Source organism: Monodelphis domestica, chromosome 3 (genome assembly GCF_027887165.1).
Source record: "Monodelphis domestica isolate mMonDom1 chromosome 3, mMonDom1.pri, whole genome shotgun sequence".
Classification (NCBI taxonomy): domain Eukaryota; kingdom Metazoa; phylum Chordata; class Mammalia; order Didelphimorphia; family Didelphidae; genus Monodelphis; species Monodelphis domestica.
The window spans coordinates 450916732-450939963 of record NC_077229.1 but is presented as its reverse complement, the minus strand read 5'-3'; the positions used below and the strand labels follow the sequence as shown (position 1 = coordinate 450939963).

Here is a 23232-nt window from a genome sequence, read left to right as displayed (position 1 = left end):
CTCAGACACTTCCTAGTTGTGTGACCCTCTATCTGATTTGGAACCAATATATAGTATTGATTCTAAGATGGAAGGTAAGGGTTTAAAAAAAATTAAATTAGTGAATCATTACAACAATTAAAAAAAAAACTATCACGTAAACAAGGCTTACGGTTGCTAAGTAGAGATTAATACTTCTTCATACCACTCACCTATATGTTAACCAATCAAATAAGTATACTAACCTCCAAGGCTCACTTTTCTCATCTTTTCTCATTTCTGCCAATTTGTTGGATAGGAGATGAAAATTCAAAGTTGTTTTGACTTATTTTTTTTTCTATTTGAATTAGTTTAGTCAATTTACAACATTATTCCTTGGTTACAATAATCACATTGTTTCCCTCCCTCCCCTTCACCCACCCTTCACAGCCAATGCTCAATTTCATTGGGTATTACTTGTGTCCTTGATCAGAAACTATTTCCATGTTGTTGTTTACACTAGGATGTTCATTTAGAGTCTACATACTCAACCACATCCCTTTGACCCATGTATTTAAGCAGTTGTTTTTCTTTGGTGTTTTTACTCCCTCAGTGTTTCCTCTGGATGTGGATAGTGGTTTTTCTTGTAGATTTCTCCAGGTTGTTCAGGATCACTGCATTGCCACTAATGGAGAAGTCCATTACGTTCGATTGTACCACAGTGTATTACTCTCTGTGTACAATGTTTTCCTGGTTCTGCTCCTTTCGCTCTGCATCACTTCCTGGAGGTTGTTCCAGTCCCCATGGAATTCCTCCACTTTATTATTCCTTTGAGCACAATAGTATTCCATCACCAACATATATTACAATTTGCTCAGCCATTCCCCAATCGAAGGGCACCCCCTCATTTTCCAATTTTTGGCCACCACAAAGAGAGCAGCTATGAATATTTTTGTACATGTCTTTTTCCTGCCTATGAGGGCACAGTCCTTAGAGCATTAATAATATATTCTGCCTGCTCATGTGGAAGTTTAGTGAGCCTGCTTCCAGGCATCTGTCATAAAAAGAACCTTTCCCCAATATGTAGAGTATTTGTAGGTAGTTTTCTGTTTCCTTATTAGCTTACTTTTCATGGTGACAAAAAGCCTTGTAACTGGCTATTATGCTAGAACTGAATAGACTTACAAAAGGCCAAAAAAGGCCAAAGCTCTTAGATCCCAGACAGCTTTTGAATGGGGATGAAGAACTTCTGTAAATTTCCAGGTAGGGAGAGAAGGATCAATGCTGCAGTGCCCATACCTCCTCATTCAGGTCACCATGTGCCTATGAATGCATCCTCACCTCTCATTCTTCTGTCCTGCTGTATTTCTTCTTTCCTGATCTTCCTTGGATGATTATCAAGAACAGACAGAACAGGTCACTTGGATATCCCAGTAGTTTGAGAGTGAGAGAAAAAGAGAGAGAAGCCCTGGGTTCAAATCTGGCCACTGGTACTGCCTAGCTGTGTGATTTTGGGCAAATCACTTAACACCCATTGCCAAGCCCTTACATCTTTTCAGCCTTGAAACTGATATTTAATATAAATTTTAAGATGAAAGGTAAAGGTAAAGAAAAAGAACCGACAGACCAGATTACATACTTGTGATCAGAAAAGGACCCAGAGGTCTAACAAAATCAAGTCTGAGGTAGGCTACCATATCAAGCCTGTTTGATTCTACCCAGTAGCAAATCAATCAAGCAGCAAACCAGGGAGCAACTCATTCTTTGACTTGACTATCCTCAGAAGGGAATTTGGTGAGAGAGATATTTGTAAAGATGAATTTTAGTTTCTGCCTATTCTCTCCAGGGACCAGAATAGTAGAGGACAGTATGCTGTGGTCTGATCCAATGATTCTAGAGAGCAATTTGGCACTGTGACTAAAGGACTCTAAAATTGTGGCATACCCTTTGATCCAGTCACACCACTACTTTGTATTCCCAAAGAGATTTAAAAAAGGGAAAAGGATCAATGTGTACAAAAATATTTATTGCAGTTCTTTTTTGAGGTGGCAAAAAAATTGGAAACCGAGGTGTTTTCCATCACTTGGGGAATGGCTAAACGAGTTGTGATTATGATTGTGATAGAATACTATTGTGCTATATGAAATTATGAGCAGGATGATCTCAGAAAAATCTGGAAAGAATTATATGAACTGATGTAAAGTGAATTGAGTAGAACCATTGTGTGCAATGACAGCAAAAATTTTTGAACAACTGTGAATGATCTAATGGAGTGATCTAAGACTTATGAAAAATGCCATCTGCCCTCCAAGAAAGAACTGAGGGAGCCTGAATGGAGACTGAAACACTATATTTCACTTTCTTTTGTTGTTGTTGTTGTTGCTTGTTGAAATTTCTTATTCAAAATGACTAATATGGAAAAATATTTTACATACCGTACATATAAAATCTATATCAGATTGCTTACTGTTTCAGGAGTAGGGAGGAAGGGAAAGGAAGGTGAAAAGAGGGAGAGAATTTGAAATCCCTCAATTTTTAAGGAAAATGAATGTTAAAAATTATTTTCATGTGTAATTGGGGAAAAATAATTTTTGTTAAATGAAGGGGCTAGACTAAATCACATCTACAGCCCCTTCTAACAGTAAATTGTTATACTTCTGAAGTTGTTCCATAAAATCAACTTGGAGTTTTGATGAAGATTTCTTCTAATATAAATTAAGTACCTTTGGTGGGTTATATCAAGTTGCTTGATTTTCTTGTCCCTTCGAATGTCCCATTTAATCAAATATTCAGAATAGAAATTGATACCAGAAGTATTTTGATAGATTTGTAGTTTTATCTATGTGGTAACTTTCTCTAAAAATACAGATAGAAATTTCTCTATGACTTACCCTGTATCTAAGTTTCCCCCCCAATTCTTCACTAAAAGCCTTATCCAACACTCAGGAGACCTTGAGCTTGTTCTTTAAACATACTGGGGGTAAAAATGTATCACAAAGAAATTCTCCCATTGTTGCCACATGATTGGCTTATATTTTCTGGTCATTCGTCTCTGTTATTATGCCTTTTACAATTCCTTCTACCTTCTTTCTTAGAATCAGTACTAAGAGTAGTAAAGGTTAGGGAATTGAGGTTAATACACAGCTAGGAAGGGAATGTCTGAGACTGCATTTGAACCCGAAGCTTCCTATCTCCAGGCCTGACTTTATCCAATGAGCCACTTATCTGCCCCTCCATTGCTCTTTAGGTGTCATTTAACACTCCAATCACCTGGCATCATATGAAGAACACTGGAGTTGTTAACATCAAAATGATGAAGAGTTAAAAGAACATAACTCTGAAAATATGAACACAGTATTTTACACACTGTGCTAAGACAGGGCTAGCATAACTTTAGGCCTTTCAAGAAGGACTTAAAAAAAACTTACAAGACAAACTCCTATGAAAATGAATGAAAAGGCATTCATTAAACTCTTAGTATGTGCAAAGTACTGTGCTAAGTACTAGGGTTACCAACAAAAAATCAAGACAGTCCTGTCTTTCAAGAAGTTCACATTCTACTAAGGGGAGACAACAGTTCTAAGAAGTTTCTGCTTTTTATATGATACTGTAATCAATCATGTATGCAGTATGCTGGAATGGATATGCAGTTCATTCTGAGAGCTACAAGTGTTTATGTTTAGTTTTATGAGTTATGGTTACTGCAACTCTGGCCTTGAGTCCAAGTTTGGGTGAATCAAAATGGCTTCCTTTTGAAGCGCTCAATCAATTCATGTTGTCTGGTGAATACTGGTAGTGTGGTTGTTGATAATAAAACATGTTTAAAAATACATGTGTGTTTGTGGAATTGCAAGGTCATGAAAAATTAAAACCAAATGGATTAAATTAAAAACATGTGAATATCTGTCTATTCATTTATGTATGCATTACAAATTTGCCTCTTAAACCATTTACAATTTTAAAGTGCTAAGCTACAGATTTTATTTAAAAATTGTGTGTCAACATTTAACACTCCGAGAATTTTCTTGAATACTCCCTAAACCTGGTAAAATATTTTTATCATTTTTATAAAAAACAGGCTACAAAGAATTCTGTATTCAACAGTCTGAAGTGTTCTCATATTTAACTCTGCATGTAAAATGACATTTTTTCTGAGCAAAATATGTTAGATAATAAAATTATAGTCAAAATATAAAATCTGTTGGCTGCTATAGTATCCCTTCTAAAACTAAGCTTATACCCACCTAGTAAAGGGCTAGAGCGCTTTTGTGTCACAATGAGTCACATTATAATATATAATGCTTCATTTTTATGGTAATTTCATCAATGATTCACTTTTTACATAAAATTTATGGGATGAGGTTTATTATTTATTCAACTCTTCTTTCAAGAATCGTGACATTATCAATGTTGGACAGCCAGATGGCACAGTGGATAGAGCACTGGGCCTGGAGTCAGGAAGACTCATCTTCCTGAGCTCAAATCCAGGGTCAGATACTTCCTGGTTATGTGACCCCGGGCAAGTCATTTAACCCTGTTTGCCTAGTTTTCTCAACTGTAAAATGAGCTGGAGAAGGAATTAGCAAACCATTCTAGCATTTTGGCCAAGAAAACCCCAATTGGGGATCACAAAGAGTTGGGTACGAAAAACTGAATTAACAAGAAATGTGACCAAGAGCAATGGATGCAAGCAGCAGTGTGGTGCAGAAGATAATGTGCTAGATTTAGTCAGAATATCCTGCCTTCTTCACTCACAACCTGGGAGAACGAATACAAGCAAGCCATTTGATTGCTTTAAGCCTCAGTTTCTTTTCTTGAGTAATGAGACACTAATACCTACAGTACTTACTTCACAGAGCCATTCTGAGAATCAAATGGAATAATGTATGCAAAGTCCTTTGCAAGCTCTAGGAATATATATTCAAGGGGGTTGTTCTTTAACCACTTATTCAAAATAACTGTAATATTTGAAAAGGAGCAGTTTTGAATATGATGTCTGCTTTTCCTTTTTTACCTGGAGTGTGATTTTCAAAGGAAATTACGAATGTGACCATAAGGTGTTAAAATATTTATGATATTTATCACTATTAAAATTTAGGGTAATAAATCATTCTCTAAAATGCATAATCCAAAATGATATAGGTTATCTATTGATCTAGCTCTAGCTATCCTAGAAATGTGACAAGAACTTTAGAATGTAATGCCTTTAGAGGATATTAAATAATAACAATTGATCTGCCTTTCTTTTGTCATCTGGAATTGTAGTATTACCAAGTCCAAGTTACTATATTACAACACTTAGATGTAGCAGGCTGTCCACAAAATGATTTTTATCTATTTATTGGTTTCAATTCAATTCGACAAACATTTATTAAGTACCTTCTATGTATAAGGCACTATCATAGGTGCTGGTCACAATACTGTCATTTTTATTTCTGTTCAACACACAAGGCAGAATTTTGGAAAGATAGGAAATATTGGAAGAAAAATTCTGCCAGAAAAATAGACTAACCCATTAAAATGCTGTACTGCTTACACATTATCTGGCTTAATATCCTGCATCTATAATTGATCTTAACTGAGGCTCATAACCTCATCTGGAAACAAAAGCCTAATCTGGAAGGAAATCCAAAATAGTTAAATTTGAGACTGTTCTCTCTCCTGCAGGGCAATCAACTTATGAGCATGGTTGGCACTAGTTTCTTTCATCATTCGGCCAGAGTTCTTTACTAGTACGTCAAACACATTTACTTTCACTCTGGCTATTCTTTCAAGACCTCAGGCTCTTGTTGTTCTGAATGGTGAGAGGACTTAACATTCAAATGGCATTTTGCATTACTGATTTTGTCTGACTCAGTCCCTAAACTAGACAAGTAACCTCTTTCTCTGTTCATCTTGCCAAAAGTCATATTAAGAATTTTGGGCTTTAATAAATTGGTCTTTTTCTTTTTTTTCTTTTTTTTGCATGATGAAGGACTTTGCAAAACAATTGTGGCTTTAATTTTTCTCCAACAGGTTCTTCTTTGCCTTTCTTTAAAACAACAACAACAACAAAAAAGGTTCTAAAATATATGAATTTATTTTAAACATTTCTTAAAGTTTTGAGTTCCAAATTCCCTCCCTCCCTTCTAGCCCCCCCCACCCCCTGAGAATATATATCAATTATACATGTGAATTCATAGAAAATATAAACTACCCATTTTTTTAAAAAGCAAGAAAAATAAAAAAGTGAGGAAATTGTATGTCATTTTACATTCAGAGTTCATTTTTCTCTTGAGGTGGATAGTTTTTTTTAATCATTAGTCTCTTGGAATTGATTTGGATTGCTGTATTGATCAGAGTAGCTGTCTTTCAATTTATCATCATTACAACATTGCTGTTACTGTGCCATTGATCTCTCTTGGTTCTTCGCACTTCATTTTGCTTCAGTAGCTTATAGATGTCTTGCCATGCTTTTTCTGAAACTACCTCCCTCATCATTTCCCATAACATAATAGTGCTTCATCACAAAAAAAATCAGATGCTATGATTTGTTCAGCCACTTCTTAAGTGATGAATATCCCCTTGACCTCCAATTCTTTGTCACCACACCACAAAATGAACTGCTATAAATACTTTTGTACATATAGGTCCTTTTCCTTTGATCTCTTTGGGGTACAGATCTAGTAGTGGTACTGCTGGGTAAAAAGGTATGCACAGTTTTATAGCTCTTATTTTCCAGAATGGATGGACTGGTTCACTATTGCAACAATTCATTAGTGTACTTATTTTTTCCTCATCCCTTCCAGCATTTGCCATTTCTGATAGGTGTGAAGTGATACCTCAGAGTTGTTTTAATTTGCATTTTTCTAAGTAAAAGTGACTTAGAGCATTTTTCAGGATTATAGTTTTTATTTCTTCTGAAAATTATAATTTATATCTTTGACCATTTATCAATTCTGGGTAATGGCACACACACACACATAAATTTGACTCAGTTCTATACTCAACATATATTTGAGAAATGAGTTCTTTATTGAGAAATTTGCTGTAAATTTTTATTTTCTGTGGTTCCTTTTAATAAAATGTAGTTACCCTAATTACCCTTTTAAAATTAGGTCTATTTTTACTTTTGCTTTTTCTGAAATCATTATTGCTACTTCTGCCTTTTTAAAAGTTCAGCTGAAGTATATTATTTGAATTCTGTGACTTTAAGTGTGTCTCATAAACAATACATCATTAGATTCTGGTTTCTGATTCATACTGCTACCTGCTTCCATTTTATGGGGGTGAATTCATTCCATTTCCATTCAGTTATGATTACTGTTGTTTCTACATCCCAAGTTCTTCTGTTGCTTCTCTTTTTATTCTATTCATATTCTTTATGAATAGAATATTCTATTCATCCTGAAGGGTTCAATTTTTAAAGAACATTTCTTAATTGGAAAAGATTTGGAATCAAAGGATTTAGGTTTTATTGTTGATGGGGAAAATGGAGGGAAAAGGTAGGGAAAGGAAGGTAGCCAGGGGTCCCCCAGTCCCAGTAGGGAAACTGACCAGGCTTTTCTTTTTCTAGTATAATCATGGCTTGGGAATTAAATCAAATCAAGTCAGACTTCAGGGATCTTTAGATAGGTTTATTTTTGCTCTGAAAATAAAGGTCTGGAAAGGTTAGAGACAATTAGATCTCCAGCCCTGGGGGGAAAAGGCTCTCAGGGCAAAAGGCTCTTCTGCAGAAAAGGTGTGAAAACCCATCCCTTCTCTCTCTTTTATAATATTTTTAGACACTTCCCACAAAGGAAGTGGGATGTATCTGAGGAAATTGGGGTAGAGAGTCATGGGAGATATAGTCTCCCAGGATTCAAAGCCATTTTAAATCACAGTTTGAATCTTGGTCCTGTCACTCTATTAATCTGTGTGACCCTGGTCAACTCACTTAACCTTTGTGGATCTGTTTTCTCCTTTGTAAAATGAGGGACTTAGACTAGATGACCTTCTAAGGCAGGGGTCCCCAAACTTTTTACCCAGGGGGCCAGTTCACAGTCCATCAGACCGTTGGAGAAAACTATGAACAAATCTATGTACTGCTGTCTGGGATAGTGGAGGCTGCAGCGCTGGCTGGGATGGGCCTGTCACACCTTGCACAGGCCCATCACCGCCACCACTATACTGTGCAGCAGTATACACAGTGTGGAATCCCCTCCCCCAGATCCCCACTTACCACGCTGACATCTTCCATTGCGCAGCCCCATAATCCTTTGCATGGCGCCTCGTTCTCATTCAGTTACTCTCAGAACAAGGCACCACACAAAGGATTATGTCACCGGAAGTAGTACTGTATGTGAGCACTGCCACACTTTGCGGTGCCACCACATACAGGGCTCCTCTCATTGACCACTAATGAAAGAGGTGCCCCTTCCAGAAGTGCAGTGGGGGCCGGATACATGGCCTCAGGGGGCCTCATGTGGCCCATGGGCCATAGTTTGGGGACCTCTGTTCTAAGGCCATAGATCACAAGATCAAGGAGGAATCTTAGAAGTAGATGAATTCAACTCCCTCATTTTATAGATGAGAGACCTGAGGCAAAGATGGGTAAGTGACTTAGCTAATATCACATTAACAGCAAGTGGCAGGGCTAGGTTTTGGGTCTTTAGACCTTTTATCCTCTGGAAATGCCCATAGGTTACAAGGTAAGGAATGGGAGAGGATTAGTAAAATGACATTTGCCAAAGGACAAGTTAACTTCCAACTACTAAACAATGGGACAAGTTATTTAGATTTAAATTTTGGAGATTTTGAACAAGAAGGAAACCAAATGTATTGTGAGAAATATTTTCCTTGTTTGTTATAAAGCTGGACACTTTACATGGAAAATGTGACATGTACCAGTATTGCCCTAATATGCTTTCTTATGTTATATCCTGGGTTCTGACAGGTCAACTTTTTGCATTAAGTTATCTGGATCCAGGCTTCTGTGTCAATTCCCAGTCACCTTTTCCCAAAGGTACTGCTACTGCATATCCTCATCCTTTCAGCTCTCCATTATGTGCTGTCTTCCCCCATTAGAACATAAGCACCTTGAGGGCAGAGACTGTCTTTATTGCTTGTATATTTACCCCCAACACTTAGCACAAGGCTTGGCATGTAATAAGCACTCAAATGTTCTCTCTCGATTTGCCCGTGTGTGTGTGTGTGTGTGTGTGTGTGTGTGTGTGTGTGTGAGAGAGAGAGAGAGAGAGAGAGAGAGAGAAGGAGATTGGCTCTCCTTATCTCAACTTAATTGGAAGTACAGTGGTCACTCTCAATGTTGTTCTATATTTTATCTACTTTAATCTACTCTATTTTTCTGATCTAGGCTGGCTCACCCCTCCCGAGGCAGCAACTTCACTCCTGAGGTTTTCTCTCTCTTTTCCTATCCATCCATCCATCCATCCATCCATCCATCCATCCATCCACCCATCCATTTTTCTCTTTGTTTCTTTCTTTTTCTATCTATTTTCCTTTTTTTTTTAACCCTTACCTTCTGTCTTAGAACTAATACTGTGTAGTGGTTCTAAGGCAGAAGAGTGGTTAGGGCTAAGGCAATGGGGGTCAAGTGACTTGTCCAGGGTCACACAGCTGGGAAGTGGCTGAGGCCAGATTTGAACCCAGGATCTCCTGTCTCTGGGCCTGGATCTTAATCCATTGAGACACCCAGCCACCCCCTATCTATTTTCTAATTTACCTGCTTGCCTACTTATTTTTGAATGTATATATATATATAGAGTAGGTGAGGAAATGAGAGCAGTGTATCTGCTGGAAGCTGCATAAGAATATACGTGAATTTCATTGTTTTGTAGAAAATATTTTTATGTTTTGTAGGAAAAAAGGCATCACGGACTCCTATAATCTGGGAGTCTAGTATCTGGGATACAATGAAGTCCCAGGAAAGGATAATATAAAAGGGCAATGAGAAGCAGATAAGTGACTATTGACAAATTAGAAAAGACTCTCAAATTTTTGGTCAACTTTTTTCCAGCTCTCTTGCTTCAGTAATAATACAGATTCAACCTATTAGACATAGTTCATGTATATTGTTCCACATGATCCTAGGATTAGACAAGTAGTAACAAAAGCAAGACCTTTCATGGTTCCTGGCAGTTATACTCTTTTTTTTTTCTTTTGAAAATCTGATTAATTCCATCATGAAATCATTCAGGAAGACATGAAAAACTCAGGTTTTCATTCATACTGTGAAATTGCAGAGGCATTGCCAAAATATAGTTCTGTACCTTGGCAGGAGACCCCAACCACTTTTCCGTATGTTACTGCCAGAATGTAGGGGAGGAAAAGAATGTCCAGTATAAATAAAGAGGCCCAAAGCTTGGGAAGCAGTTACAGATGCAGTCCCCTAGAGAATCCATTAACCTCTACTGACAATGGGTGGGAAATTAAGATGGTAAGAGTAGGGCTACTTTCTCAAGAAAGTTCAAAATCTAACATGGACATATTCTTAACCTAGAAAAAGGTACTCCTTTACTTGGAACAACTGTCCTCCCTAATAAAGCACTCATATGAAGCAAGGAAAGGCATATCCAAAAGTCAACTGAATCAATTCTTGAGATCACATATTAAAGTTTGAGAGTGTTTTACATACATTATTGCATTTGATCCTTTCAATAAGCTTGTAAAAGAAGGTGCTTTAGTTATTATTATATCCATTTTACAGATGAGAAAATGGAAAGAAAGGTAAGTGACTTGGTTGTCCAATGTTAGACAACTTAGTAAGTACTGGATGTAGGATTTGAGACTAGTTCTCTCCTGGCTCTAGGTGAGGAGACTTTCTACTATACCATGCAGCTAGCTCCTTGAAATAATCATTGCCTAATACACTGGAGAAGTGTAATAAAAATTATATTACCAATTAACATATTTTCTTGACAAGTACAATTACACTTTCTGAGTTAATGGTTACACATAAACTTATTTACAGATCTGTGAAAAATCTGACATTCTTTAAGCAAAGGTGATGGACCTTTTAAATATTCCTTTAAATAAAAATGATGCTTAACATAAATTCAGAACTTTATGGCATTGAAGGGTTTTGACTTTGAACCTTTACCATAATGCTTTTATTTTTTTTTAAACCCTTACCTTTTGACTTAGAATCAATACCATGTATTGTTTCCATGGCAGATGAGTGGTAAGGGCTAGGCAATGGAGGTTAAGTGACTTGCCCAGGGTCACACAGTTAGGAAGTGTCTGAGGTCAAATTTGAACTCAGGACCTCCTGTCTCTAGGCCTGACTCTCAATCCACCGAGATACCCAGCTGCCCCCCAGAATGCTTTTTTAAAAAGAAACCCTGAGATAACTTTAACTTTTAGATTCACTTAAACTCTAGAATGATAGGCCATAAGAAACCATTCAATCCAGTCATGGAATATAGCACTCAAAATTCCATTAATTCATTAGTCCTCTTGGGATAATATATTTTATCCCACATTGAATGCATGTCTTTGAATTCTGGACAAGGAGCTCTCAAGTTGCTGTGTATGTTTTTTTTGGCTCCAACCATAATTCAAAAGGGAACTTTAAGGAAAAGGAATGGGTAAGAAAAGATAATTAGAAGTATTTCTTTAAAGAGGATATATCCTCTGGTCTTATAAATTTCTTGTCCAATTGTTTCCTTAAGGAATGACACATTAGGAGTTGCTTGTAAGAACAATGGCTTAAGTATAAAAATTTGTTTAAGCTGAAATGGACAAGTGCCATCATGACAGACATATATATCTGTAGCTGAATCAGAAAAAGGTAAGTATGACTGGTCTGTCTATTTGATTGGAATTATCATAAAAAGATACAGGAGCAGGGCCAATTTTAAGGTTTCCTAAGTAAGACAATGCAATTGTGCCACAGACAACTGTATACTCAAATGCTTTTGAAATTACATTTATAAAATATTACCTCAGCCTAAAACCAAAAAACTCTCCAAATCCATTTTATAGGGAAAATGTCAAACACCACCATTTTGTAATCTCTAAGCACAAACATTTTACCTCAGAACACACAGGCTTATTTTATTAAAGGAAACTAAGAATATTTAGAGTAGAAGTATCTTTAACTGTCTGAAGTTGATTAAAATACCTGGTATAATCAACCTTAAAAATCCTCTGATGCTGCTTTGAAAAGAGAGAATTCTAGGAAGGATGGATCATTGGTCTGACCCAACATGCAGCCTCTTAAAAATATTTTATTAATAATTTAAGAAAGGTTTATAAATATCAAATATTCATGGTTTTGAAGAGCTGAGCTAAAATAAAGCCAAATAAAGAGCCCTTACTGTTAATGGGGTCAGGATTTCCACTTTTTAAGAGGTTCTATAATAAATCACATCTATGCTTGAATGAAATGAACTAAAGCCCAACTTTAAAAAATTTACCTTTCAAATCATATTGATTTTCAATGGTTTTCTGTAGTCCATTTATCACATTCTGCAAAGTAGTATATTCTAAAAAATAAAAATGAATAAATTCACCTATAAACTTTAAAAGTTACTTTTGGTAACTACTTATAGTTGCTTAAGAAAAAAATCTTAAGTGAAAATATTAATCATTAAATATCATTATTAATAATAACCATGTATATAATAATATGTATATATAATATATACTATATTATACTCAAACTATTACTATTAACTATTTGATAAAAAGCCAAGCATCTCAAAGAAAATTACGTAGAAATGAATGAGACATTGTTTTAAGTCATGCACATTCTGGCATTGTCATGAGCTTTCTTTTTTGAAAAATTCAACTTTATTTTATTTTCATTAAATTGTAATCCTCTATTTTTAGATTTTAATCCCCCAAAATGTAAGCACAGTACTTAAAGTTGAGTATGGAGATGTTACCCATTTTCGATTTTAATCACAAAAAGGTATGAACACTCATTTCATACATCAATTGGGAAGTCTGTGACCCATGTGTGAAAGAGTGGGGCAGTCTTGGAGTGGAGCATTAGCTGTGATTGGTAGATGTAAAAATATAAGGGAAGTGAAGCAAGAGAAAAAGGTTTTTAAAAGTGGAAACAGAGACACACACAGACACACTTGGAGTGAAGAAAGCCACTTGGAGTGGAACCTCCTGTAAGAAGCAGTTTTATTGGAGTTGAGGCTGATAAAGAATCTGCTGATTGAACTGACACAAGACGATGTGAAGACTGACTTCCTTTCCTTGGCTTCTGGAGGTGTCAGCCTCTGGAAAGGCCCATTGTCTTGAGATTTCCTACCTGGCTCAGAGGAAGCCAGAGCACTCTCACTCTCTCTCACTCTCTCTCTCTCTCTCTCTCTCTCTCTCTCTCTCTCTCTCTCTCTCTCTCTCTCTCTCTCTCTCTTTCTCTCTCTCTCTCCCCCTCCTCTTCCTCTCTTCCTTAACAAATTCCCTCTATTGTAAAATAAACTACCATAAATTTCATTCTGACTTTAGTAATCCATTTTTGGGATTTAGTAATTAAATTCCTGGCGACCAATTAAATATATTCAGTCCAACCATAAATATAACAAGGTGGATAGCATGTTCCATCATCAGACCTCTGAAATTATGGTTGGTCATTATGCTGATAAGTTACTAAGTATTTCAAAGTTGATTATCTTTACATTATTTTTGTTACTGTAGAAATTGTTCTCCTAGTTCTGTTCAATTCAATTTGCAACAGTTCATGTAAGTCTTCCTAGGTTTTTCTGAAACCACTCCCTTCTTCATTTCTTTTAGCATAACAGTATTCAATGACAATCATATACCAAAACTAGTTTTCCCATTCTTCAGTTGATAAATATCCCTCAGTTTCCCATTCTCTGCTACTATAAAAAAGAGTCACAATAATATTTTTGTACTTAAATAGTTAGTTTTAAGACAAACTAACAGGTTTGGCTTATGACACTATCTGAGTTTATAATCTAAAAATGTCAAAACAGAAAAAGATTATTTTTTAAAAGACTTAACACAAAAATAATTTCATCTTTAAGTTTATGGCTTAAAAGTTAATAAATACAAAAGCTCTGACTTGTATAAATTCACAGCAATAAAGCTAACTGTTGAGTATGCACAGTTTGGGGTTAATCACACTTTCCACCTTAAAAAAGGGGGCCCTACATATGATTACTACATATTATCTTAAAATAAGTCAATAAATAGAAATATTTTAAAACAGAAAAAGTCTATATACATGCAAAGTGTTACAATTATTAATCTTTGTTTTCATCTTCTTGATGTTTCCAGGTATCAAAGTGTCAGATGTCAACTATCTACCAAGGCAGCTAGGCGCCTTAGAGGATAGAGCACTAAGCCTGTAGTCAGGAAGACTTAAGTTCAAATTTGACCTGCTACTTCCTAACTAGGTGACTTGAACAAGTCACATAAACCCTATCTGATTCAATTTCCTCAACTGTCAAATGGGCACCAGCCTCCCTGGGAGAGGCAACTAGGTGGCACAGTAGATAGAATGCTAGGCCTGTAGTCAGAAAGACTAATTTAAATGAGTTCAAATCTGGCTTCAGACACTTATTAGCTGTGTTATCTTGGGCAAGTCTCTTACCCCTGTTTCCTCATCTGTAAAATGAGTTGGAGAAGGAAGTGGTAAACCATTCCAGTGTCTTTGCCCAGAAAACCCCAAATGGTGTCACAAAGAGTCAGACATGACTGAAATTGAACCTCCCAGGGCTGTTGTAAGGAACAAATAATATAATATTTTGTAAAATACTTAGAGAATACAGGACATAAAAAATACTTGAAAAATATGTATTTCCTTCTTTCTTTCCTTTCTCCTTTCCTTATTTATCAATTAATTCCCCTAATTAATTGGTTTACATATCTTTTTAAGGTAGCTCCAGCAGCTTATATGTAAACTGGTTACAGAGTGACTGAGGAATAACTGAATGTAGTATTTTAGTGTTTTAAAATCTGTAATTTTAGTACACGAACACAAGAGGGACCTCCTGTAATACAATATACTGTAATGTGAACAGCTCTACATGCTTCTTTATTTATTTATTTTTTTTAAACCTTTACCTGCCACCTTAGAATCAATACTGTGTATTGGTTCTAAGGAGAAGAGCAGTAAGGGCTAGGCAGTGGGGTTAAGTGACTTGCCCAGGGTCACATGGTTAGGGAAGTATCTGAGGCCAGATTTGAACCTAGGATCTCCAATCTCAAGGCTTAACTCTCAACCCACTGAGCTACCCAGCTAGCCCCTCTACATGCTTCTCCAAAAAAAAAAAAATACACCACAAAAAAACCCCAAAGTCCCTCCCCCAATTAAAGTATAGCATAGTTCAGGATGTAAGAATTATAGCTTTGACTTTTTTTTTTCTTTGCAAATCTTATTCTCTATAGTACTTAAGGTCAAAGTACTATTCTTGGGCCAATATCCTATCAAATTAAAATATGAATCTCAAACAAGAAAGACATGCTTTGTCCTGATTGAATGAATTAGTAACCCAGTGATTATTTTGGAATGAGAAAATAAACAAATTCCAAACTAAGAGTATAAACATACTCTTAAAAAAAGTATAAATAAATTTATACTAAATTCCTGACACCAGTGTCTTGCATTTTAAATCTTGGGACTTTATAGTCAGGGTATAATTCAAACAGTATAAAATCCTTTCACAATGTTCTCTCTCTCTCTCTCCCCCCCCTCCCTTATTTTGTTCACGTTAATTTTATTTTTGTCTTTTGATCACTTCTCTTGGATTTCTCTCTTCTCACTTCATGATTTCTTTACTATTATAAGCATGAAAACAATTTGTTGGTACCCATACCCACATTAAGCAGTGCCATTTGCCCATTAGACTTCCTAGATTATCTAATTCCTTATCAATCTTTCGCTGAACAGAATGGGATGGAAATCCAGGGAGAGGATAAATAATTGAGTCTCAATTTTCCTCTGTCTTCATGCCCTAGAAATGTACACCTATGATTGTATTACTAAGGACTAGAGAAGCTGATCAAAAAACTTCAAGGTGTTGATGTTGGAAGTCCTCCTTCTCTGCTGTTCCCAGGGAACCCCAATGGACAGGGATCAGCATGGTATCTAACAGGCAGAGTGTGACTTGGACTAATGCAACTTAAACCAAGGGGCTCTGAGATTACTAACATTCTGTCTTGAGATGCTAGACAGTGCCCTGAAGTGATTGTTTTCTGAAACGTAAAAATCCAGGGAAGCTTGACTTAGGGAGGGGGTGATCAGTGCAGAAACTGAGGTTCCATTCTGAGTTTTTGAAGAAGGGAAGAGAGAGAATAAAAGGTAGAGTACATTATAACAGAAAGAAAAAAGGTGGAAAGCACGTAATATTTCTCATAATTAGGGAACATGAAACTATACAAACACAGGAGACAAGATACAGGGAGTGGGCATTTGATGAACCTTATTCTTATGCCAAATGGACAATAGAGGATTGAACACACTCACACATACACAGAGTTTGGTACTGAAACAGGGATAGGGAGTGGAGGTTAAGAGGAAGGTCAATGTTGGGAAAGGAATAGTAACAAATAAAAAAAAATTTCTGATCCTGAAGAGGGAATTAAAGGTGAGGAAAGAAAATAACTAGAATCTAAGGACAGCTTCTTAGACAATTGGAGAATGACAGAATAAATTGTGGTATATGAATATAATATTCATAAAATGTAGAAACACATATATTATACCATAATAAATGACAAGAGATAGATTTTACAGAGTCCTAGGTAGTATGAATTCATGTAAGTTGAAATGAACAAAACCAGGATAACAATTTATTACAAGGATGATAACATTTTAAAGATCAACTCTGAAAACCTTAGAATTCTGATCAAAACAATGACTAAATAATATTGCCAGAAGACTTATCCACATTACTCAGCTCCTGACAGATGCAAAGTGCAGAGGCACATTTTTGGGCTTTTTTGACATGACTATTTGTAGATTTATTTTGCTCGTGTATATTTATTTATTTATTTATTACAAGGGTATTTTTTCTCCTCTTTCTTGATTAATTGGGAGGGGTTGACCATAGTAATGCCCCCCCCCGTTTTTGTATTTTATTTTATATACTTTGTATATATTTCTATTTATTATATCATAATATTTTAATAATACATAAAATAGAATAAGGTATACAATTTCAAAATAAAATATACCAAAAAATCTTTTTAAAAAAGATTGAAAAAAAAAACTTCGATGAAAAATTTTCAAGCATGATGTAAATGTTTCTTATCTTTTGTACTATACATCAATTCAACGAAACAGAACAGTCCTACCAGAGGAAATAAATGAGCTGCTTCTTTGTAAACTTGAGTTATGCTTATCTTAGGAGAAATATCTCTGTAGAGACTTCAGTCCCAATTGATAGTTGTCAAGAAAATTCTTCACCAGTCAGTCAGCAGAATAAATTACTTGTAAACTAATGGATTTGGCCAGTGTATCCACATCCCAAAATAACTATGTATAATTTGGTGATCCTTGGTGTCTAATAAGGTTTCTTTTCTGCATCTAGATTCCTATAAGTGTGGATGTAAAACTGAGATTCTTCTTGCATCAACTCTGGGTTCCAAGGATTATATGGGCTTTCTACTTCCAAGTCCTTTCAGTGTGAGGGTAAGACTAATTCAATTCAATTTGATTCAGCCAAACAAGCATTTGTTAACTAGCTACTGTGTGCTAGGACACTGTGATTACCACTGAGGATCTCACTAAAACAGTGATGAACCTATGGCATGCCTGTTAAAGATGGCATGTAGTGTGCTCTCTGTGGGCATGTGTGCCACCCTCCCCTCTAACCCCTATTTCCCAGAGTTTGTTACTAGTACTAGAAACTCTGTACTAGAAAATACAGAGGTACTTGAGCAGAGCTGCTCCCTTCCTACTTCTTACTGTGCCTGATGACATTTTTTCACATCTCTGCCCCTCTGCCCAGCAGCCCAATGGGAGTGCACAGTGGGTAAGTTGGGTGACTCACAGGTGGCAGAGCTGGAGGGGAGTGGAGTGCTCCGGTAAATCCCTTCCCCCTCTCTACACTCACTGGGGACATTCCTCACTTCACCCACCCCTCCTCCCAGTAGCCCAATGGGAGCACTTCCTCCTTCCCCTGTGTGGGGCAAGGGTCGGGGGCAGGATGCACCTGGCACTTGGTTGGGGGCATAACACATGGCCTCTAAAAGGTTCACCATCACTGCTCTAAACCATTCATACACATCCTTCACTTCCATGGTTATAGAGTTGGCATTCTTTTTGTTGTGTGTTTTATGGACACTTCAGCTTCTAGGGAAGCCTGTCCAGGTCACAATGATCTATGATGTAGAAGCATAGAAGGCAGGAAGACCCTAGCACAGAGGCCAGTAAACATCATCTCTTGAAACTGAAGCTAAAAGTATAAATGAGAGAAGTCAACTGAAGAACCTATGAAGGTTGAGGCTTCTCAAGTTGTGTTGCCTTTAAAAAGGAAGAATAGTTACATAAAGACCCTGTGAAGCCCATCTGAACAACCAGCTGAGTTCTCTCTAAAGTAATCACTGAAATATGATAAAGACACAATTGTTGGATCTCTACATCCCAGCTCCTTACAAAAATTTGCTTTTAATGGAATGAACTAAATTTGACACTGATGCAAATCTATAAATGTTTTTCATATAAAACCCATTGATATGAAAGTATTCAATAAAATCACATGATTTTTTTTAAACCCTTACTTTCCATCTTGGAGTCAATATTGTGTATTGGCTTCAAGACAGAAGAGTGGTAAGGGCTAGGCAATGGGGGTTAAGTGACTTGCCCAGGGTCACAAAGCTAGGGAGTATCTGAGGCCAGATTTGAACTCAGGACCTCCCGCCTCTGGACCTGGTTCTCAATTCACTGAGCCACCCAGCTGCTCCCTATGATGATCAACTTTAGATGATTTAACTATTATCAACAAGGCAAGGATCCAGGACAACTACAAGGGAATCATGATGAAGATGGATGTAAAAGGAATAGATGAAGTCCGAATGCAGATTAAAACATACAATTATTTATTTTATTTTCTCCATGATTTTTTCTCTAGTGTAAGCAATATGTCTTGTTTCACATGACAAACAGGGAAATGTTATATGATAATATTTATTCAACCTATATCATATTACCTGCTTCCCTGAGGATGAAGGAAGAATAGGAAGGAGTGGGGAAAAACGAATGAGATATAGATTTTTGAACATAACTAATGTGAGAATTTTTTCTCTTGAATAAACATATTTATTATAATTATATATTTATAACAAACCATATGTATTAAATTACTGTTGTTAAATACTATATTATATATATTTTAAACAGTAAAAAAAGAATAATTGGTATAAAGCTAGAATAAGAAAGCACATTTTAACCAAAAATAAAAGAATAAATACCTTAGAATAAAAGATGAAAAAACTCAAGTAATGTACTCCTTGAAAGAGAGAATAAAGAATAAAGAACTCAATGTCTCCATAAAAAAATAAGAAATATTAGAACAATTAAAAACTGGGAAATTAAAGAAAATGTAAATTATCTATTACAAATCTGATGTTGAAAATATATCAAGGAGAAATAACTAATCATTAAACTCTCTGAAAATCATGAACAAACAAAAAAATCAGTCTCCTTTAATGAGCCAAATATGGTCCTGATACTTAAACCAATGAGAAATAAGGCAAAGACACAAAACTATAGACCAATATCTCTAATGAATATTGATATAAAGAGGGCACAATAACATACTGAAAACGCATTAAGATGCAGCAAGAATTATACTGGGAATGCAAGGTTGACTCAAAATTAGGAATTCTATAAACATAGTAGATCATATTAATAACAAAATCAAGAAATATGATTATTTAAACAAAAGCTAAAAAGGCTTTTGAGAAAACAAAACATCCTTTTATGTAAACATGTTTTTAAAAAAGCACAGGAATGAAAGAACTCTTTATAACAAAATATTATCTATTTAAAACCAAAAGCTAGTGTTATCTGTAACAGAGAAAAGGTAGAGACCTTTCCAATAAGCTCAAGAGTAAATTAAAGGTGTCTATTGCCACTATTACTATTTTATATAGTTCTAAGAATCCTAGCTATAGCAATACAAATATAAGAGAAAAGAAACTGTCCCCTTGATTAATTAATCCTCTTTTGAAGTCAGGAACCTTAAGTCATCAAGAAAAAATTATTAAGCCCCTACTAAGTGCCAAGAACTCTGCTAAGCTCTAGGATATAAAGAAAGGCAAAACAAAACAAAAAACAGTCTCTGCTCTCAAATAACTTTACTGGAGAAATAATATGAAAACAGTTATGTACAAACAAGATATATAAAGAGTAACCTGTAGATACTTACAGAGTGAAGGAATTATGATTAAGGAGTATTGGGGAAGGCTTCTTGTAGGAGGTGAGACATTAGTTGAGTCTTGAAGGAAACCAAGAGGCTAAGTTAAGAAGGGAAAGTTTCAGGAATGGATGATAACTAGAAAAATTGTCCAAAATTGGGAGTTGGAGTATTGATGGTAGAAATCAGCAAGGAGGCCAGTGTCACTAGATTTTAGGTAGGGGACAGGATATAACAGACTTTAAGAAAATAACAGAGAATCTTTATGTTGGTTTCTGTTGGAGGCATAGGGAGACCACTGAGTTGACTGACTAACAGAGAAAACTGGTCTTATTCACACTTTAGGAAGATTGTTGACAGCTCAGTGGAGGGTAGATTGCATTGAAGAAAGAATTGAAGCAAGAAGACTGACCAGCAGGCCCCCACAACAATCCAGAAGGGAGGTGATGAAGCTATTGTAGTGGCAGTGTCAGAGGAAAGAAAGGGCCAACCATGAGAGATATTACAAAGGTAGAAATGACAGGATTTGTCAATTAGATATGGGGAATGAGTGTGATTGAGGAATCAAGGTTGACACCTAAGTAGTATATAATTGAAAATCTGTTACCCTAAAAAAAGAACTACATTTCCCAGGAGCCCACTGACTTCCTGTCATTACATACTTACTGTAGATAGGGGATGTTAGCTGGGGACATGGAAGGTCCCTCCTCTTCACTTCCTGTCCCGAGCTTGGTGGTGATAAGGTGGGTTTTTGAACTGGCTGATCAGCCATGGGCATGTGGTTTTTATTCTGTACCTTCTTTATTCCTTGATTTCTAATGATATTTAATAAACCTAAACTATAATAATTTTATTATTAGAGATTTAATTTTTACAGTTGGCAACCACAAAAGGATGAGAAACTCCATTTTTTAAAAGATGGCCTACATAATGTTTTTAAGCCATGTTTCTCCTGCCAAAGCTTTTTGCCCACCCCACCCACACTCACAAACTTCAACTCTCTTTGGAGCTGCTGTGTTTTTCTTTTCCTACTTTTTGCCTGGCTGCTTGCTGTCCCTACTGGTAAGGCTATTTTTAGCTGGGGGATTCTTGGCGAAGAGGAGATAAACCGCTTCTCTTGCCCAACTGCTTGAGACCTTTGTTACTTGTTCCTCCTTCTTTGCTGCTCACTCTGGCATTGCTGATACTGCTTCCTCCAGCCCCCGATCCCAATTGCTCATCTGGCCCCCAGTCCCAGGCCCCCAGCAGCTCTGCTCCTAAAATTGGCCTCTGCCTGGACCCTGACCTCTACTGCTATTGCTGATTGCTGCTACCAAGAAGCTAGGAGTCAGGGCAGATGGTAAAAAACTGGGGTGTTTTTTCCTTAGGCAACAGTTAGCCTCCGAACTCCCTCTGGGGAAACTAATGTTTTACCTCGGGGGGACTGGGAGAAGGAAGAGACTCTTCCAAACAGGGAGTTGATTACAAGCATGGTGTATTCTATGAAAGAGCAGTGCATTGCCTATTTCAAACAGCTTCTACCATTCATGAGTGCACTGATCCTTTTACTTATCTTACCTGAAATTCAGGGGAGAAATTCATCTCCCTGAAACTCTTTGCCATTTGGGCCTGCCCAGTTTGAGATTCCTAAAACCCATGTTCTCCCTCACCATGGGAAATCCCACAGTGCTGACAGTAGGTATCTGAATTTTAGAAAAAGGAACTTTAAAGGGTATGGAGGTGAAATTTTAAGCCTTTTCAGACTCCTTTTTTTTTTTAAATGAAAGTGTCTGTATCTTATTGTATTTTGCAGATTGTTTTGTTTAAGATTTAATTTTGTTGTTTTAAGTTCACATATAAATGCATTCAAAACTATTCTGTTACACTGAATCATTTTAATGTACTGGGTTTTAGCTACTGCTATATACTGTTACCTTTCCCCTATAAATATACTGAACAAATATTATTGAACAAGTCCATATTAAAAAAAAACCAACAGCTTTTTCTTCTATTTTGGCTTTGTAAATTGTCCCATAGATGATGATGGATGGATTTCAACAAAACTGGTTAAATTGTGTGTAACCTCTGGAGAATTTAATGAGCTAAGAATTTAAATGGTAATTCTAAGGGCTCTTCAGAAATAATTTTAGTAACTAGTAGTTTCTGAATGGATGATTTTAAAAATATTTATATATATTATAAAGAATGTTGTATTAAAGATAGAGAAACAAAGAAATGTTCCTAGCAAGTTATTTCTATGAAGCAGGAAGACAAAAAGAGCTCCTTCAAAATTCTTCAGTTTAATTTACTTCCACCAGAACAATCTAGATTTCTTGGTGATGTGCTAGACCCAAATAAGTTTTACTTTGTTTAAAAATATATTTGCCAAGGTTGAAAGATTTGCTGTGTCTGTAAAAATTGTGACAGTTATCCATCAGTTCATAGGTTTTTTTTTTATGTCATACAACAACTTATATGAAATATGAGAGTGGGTTTGTTTGCTATTGTAATTAATTGGGCTATTGTGAATTTTGGGAACTTTGATACTTTCTAAATGTTCATTATATGCTGTACTACTGTTCTTTATTAAAAAACTGTTACTTTGTCAAAATCATTTGCTTGCACTCACAGTGGATCATGGCCAGGTTTGAAGAGGAAATGGATCTCTCTCTCTCTCTCTCTTTTTTTTTTGGTGAGAAACCTTTGTATTCTACCTTTCCTTAGCTGACACAGAGTGTCAATGATTGTAAGCTATATATTTTTTATTTTTAAAACTCTTATTATTGTTTTTGCTTGCATGTGCAATATACTTTCAGGTTTTTATTTTTTCTCTCCTTTTTGTATCTGAAGCACATGTCACCAGTATTGAGAAAATTTTCTTTAACTTTTTTGATTTTGCAGTAATGTTTAAAATATATTTGCTATAATGTCAATGCATACCCAAAAAGCTTGAGACTATAAAAATGATGCCACT

At 36.0% G+C, this 23232-nt stretch overlaps 1 protein-coding gene across 3 annotated transcripts in view; it reads right to left on the bottom strand.

The window, feature by feature from the left end:
* Positions 1-23232, bottom strand: part of CCDC152 (coiled-coil domain containing 152) — a 54231-nt gene that overhangs the window by 24629 nt on the left and 6370 nt on the right. For 2 of the 3 annotated variants that reach the window (XM_007487405.3, XM_007487406.3), the window contains one exon: positions 12357-12425. The exons of the other annotated variant lie outside the window; for it this stretch is intronic. In XM_007487405.3, the coding sequence (XP_007487467.2) occupies positions 12357-12425 (69 nt within the window). The remainder of the gene's footprint in view (positions 1-12356; positions 12426-23232) is intronic. 3 annotated transcript variants of the gene reach the window in all.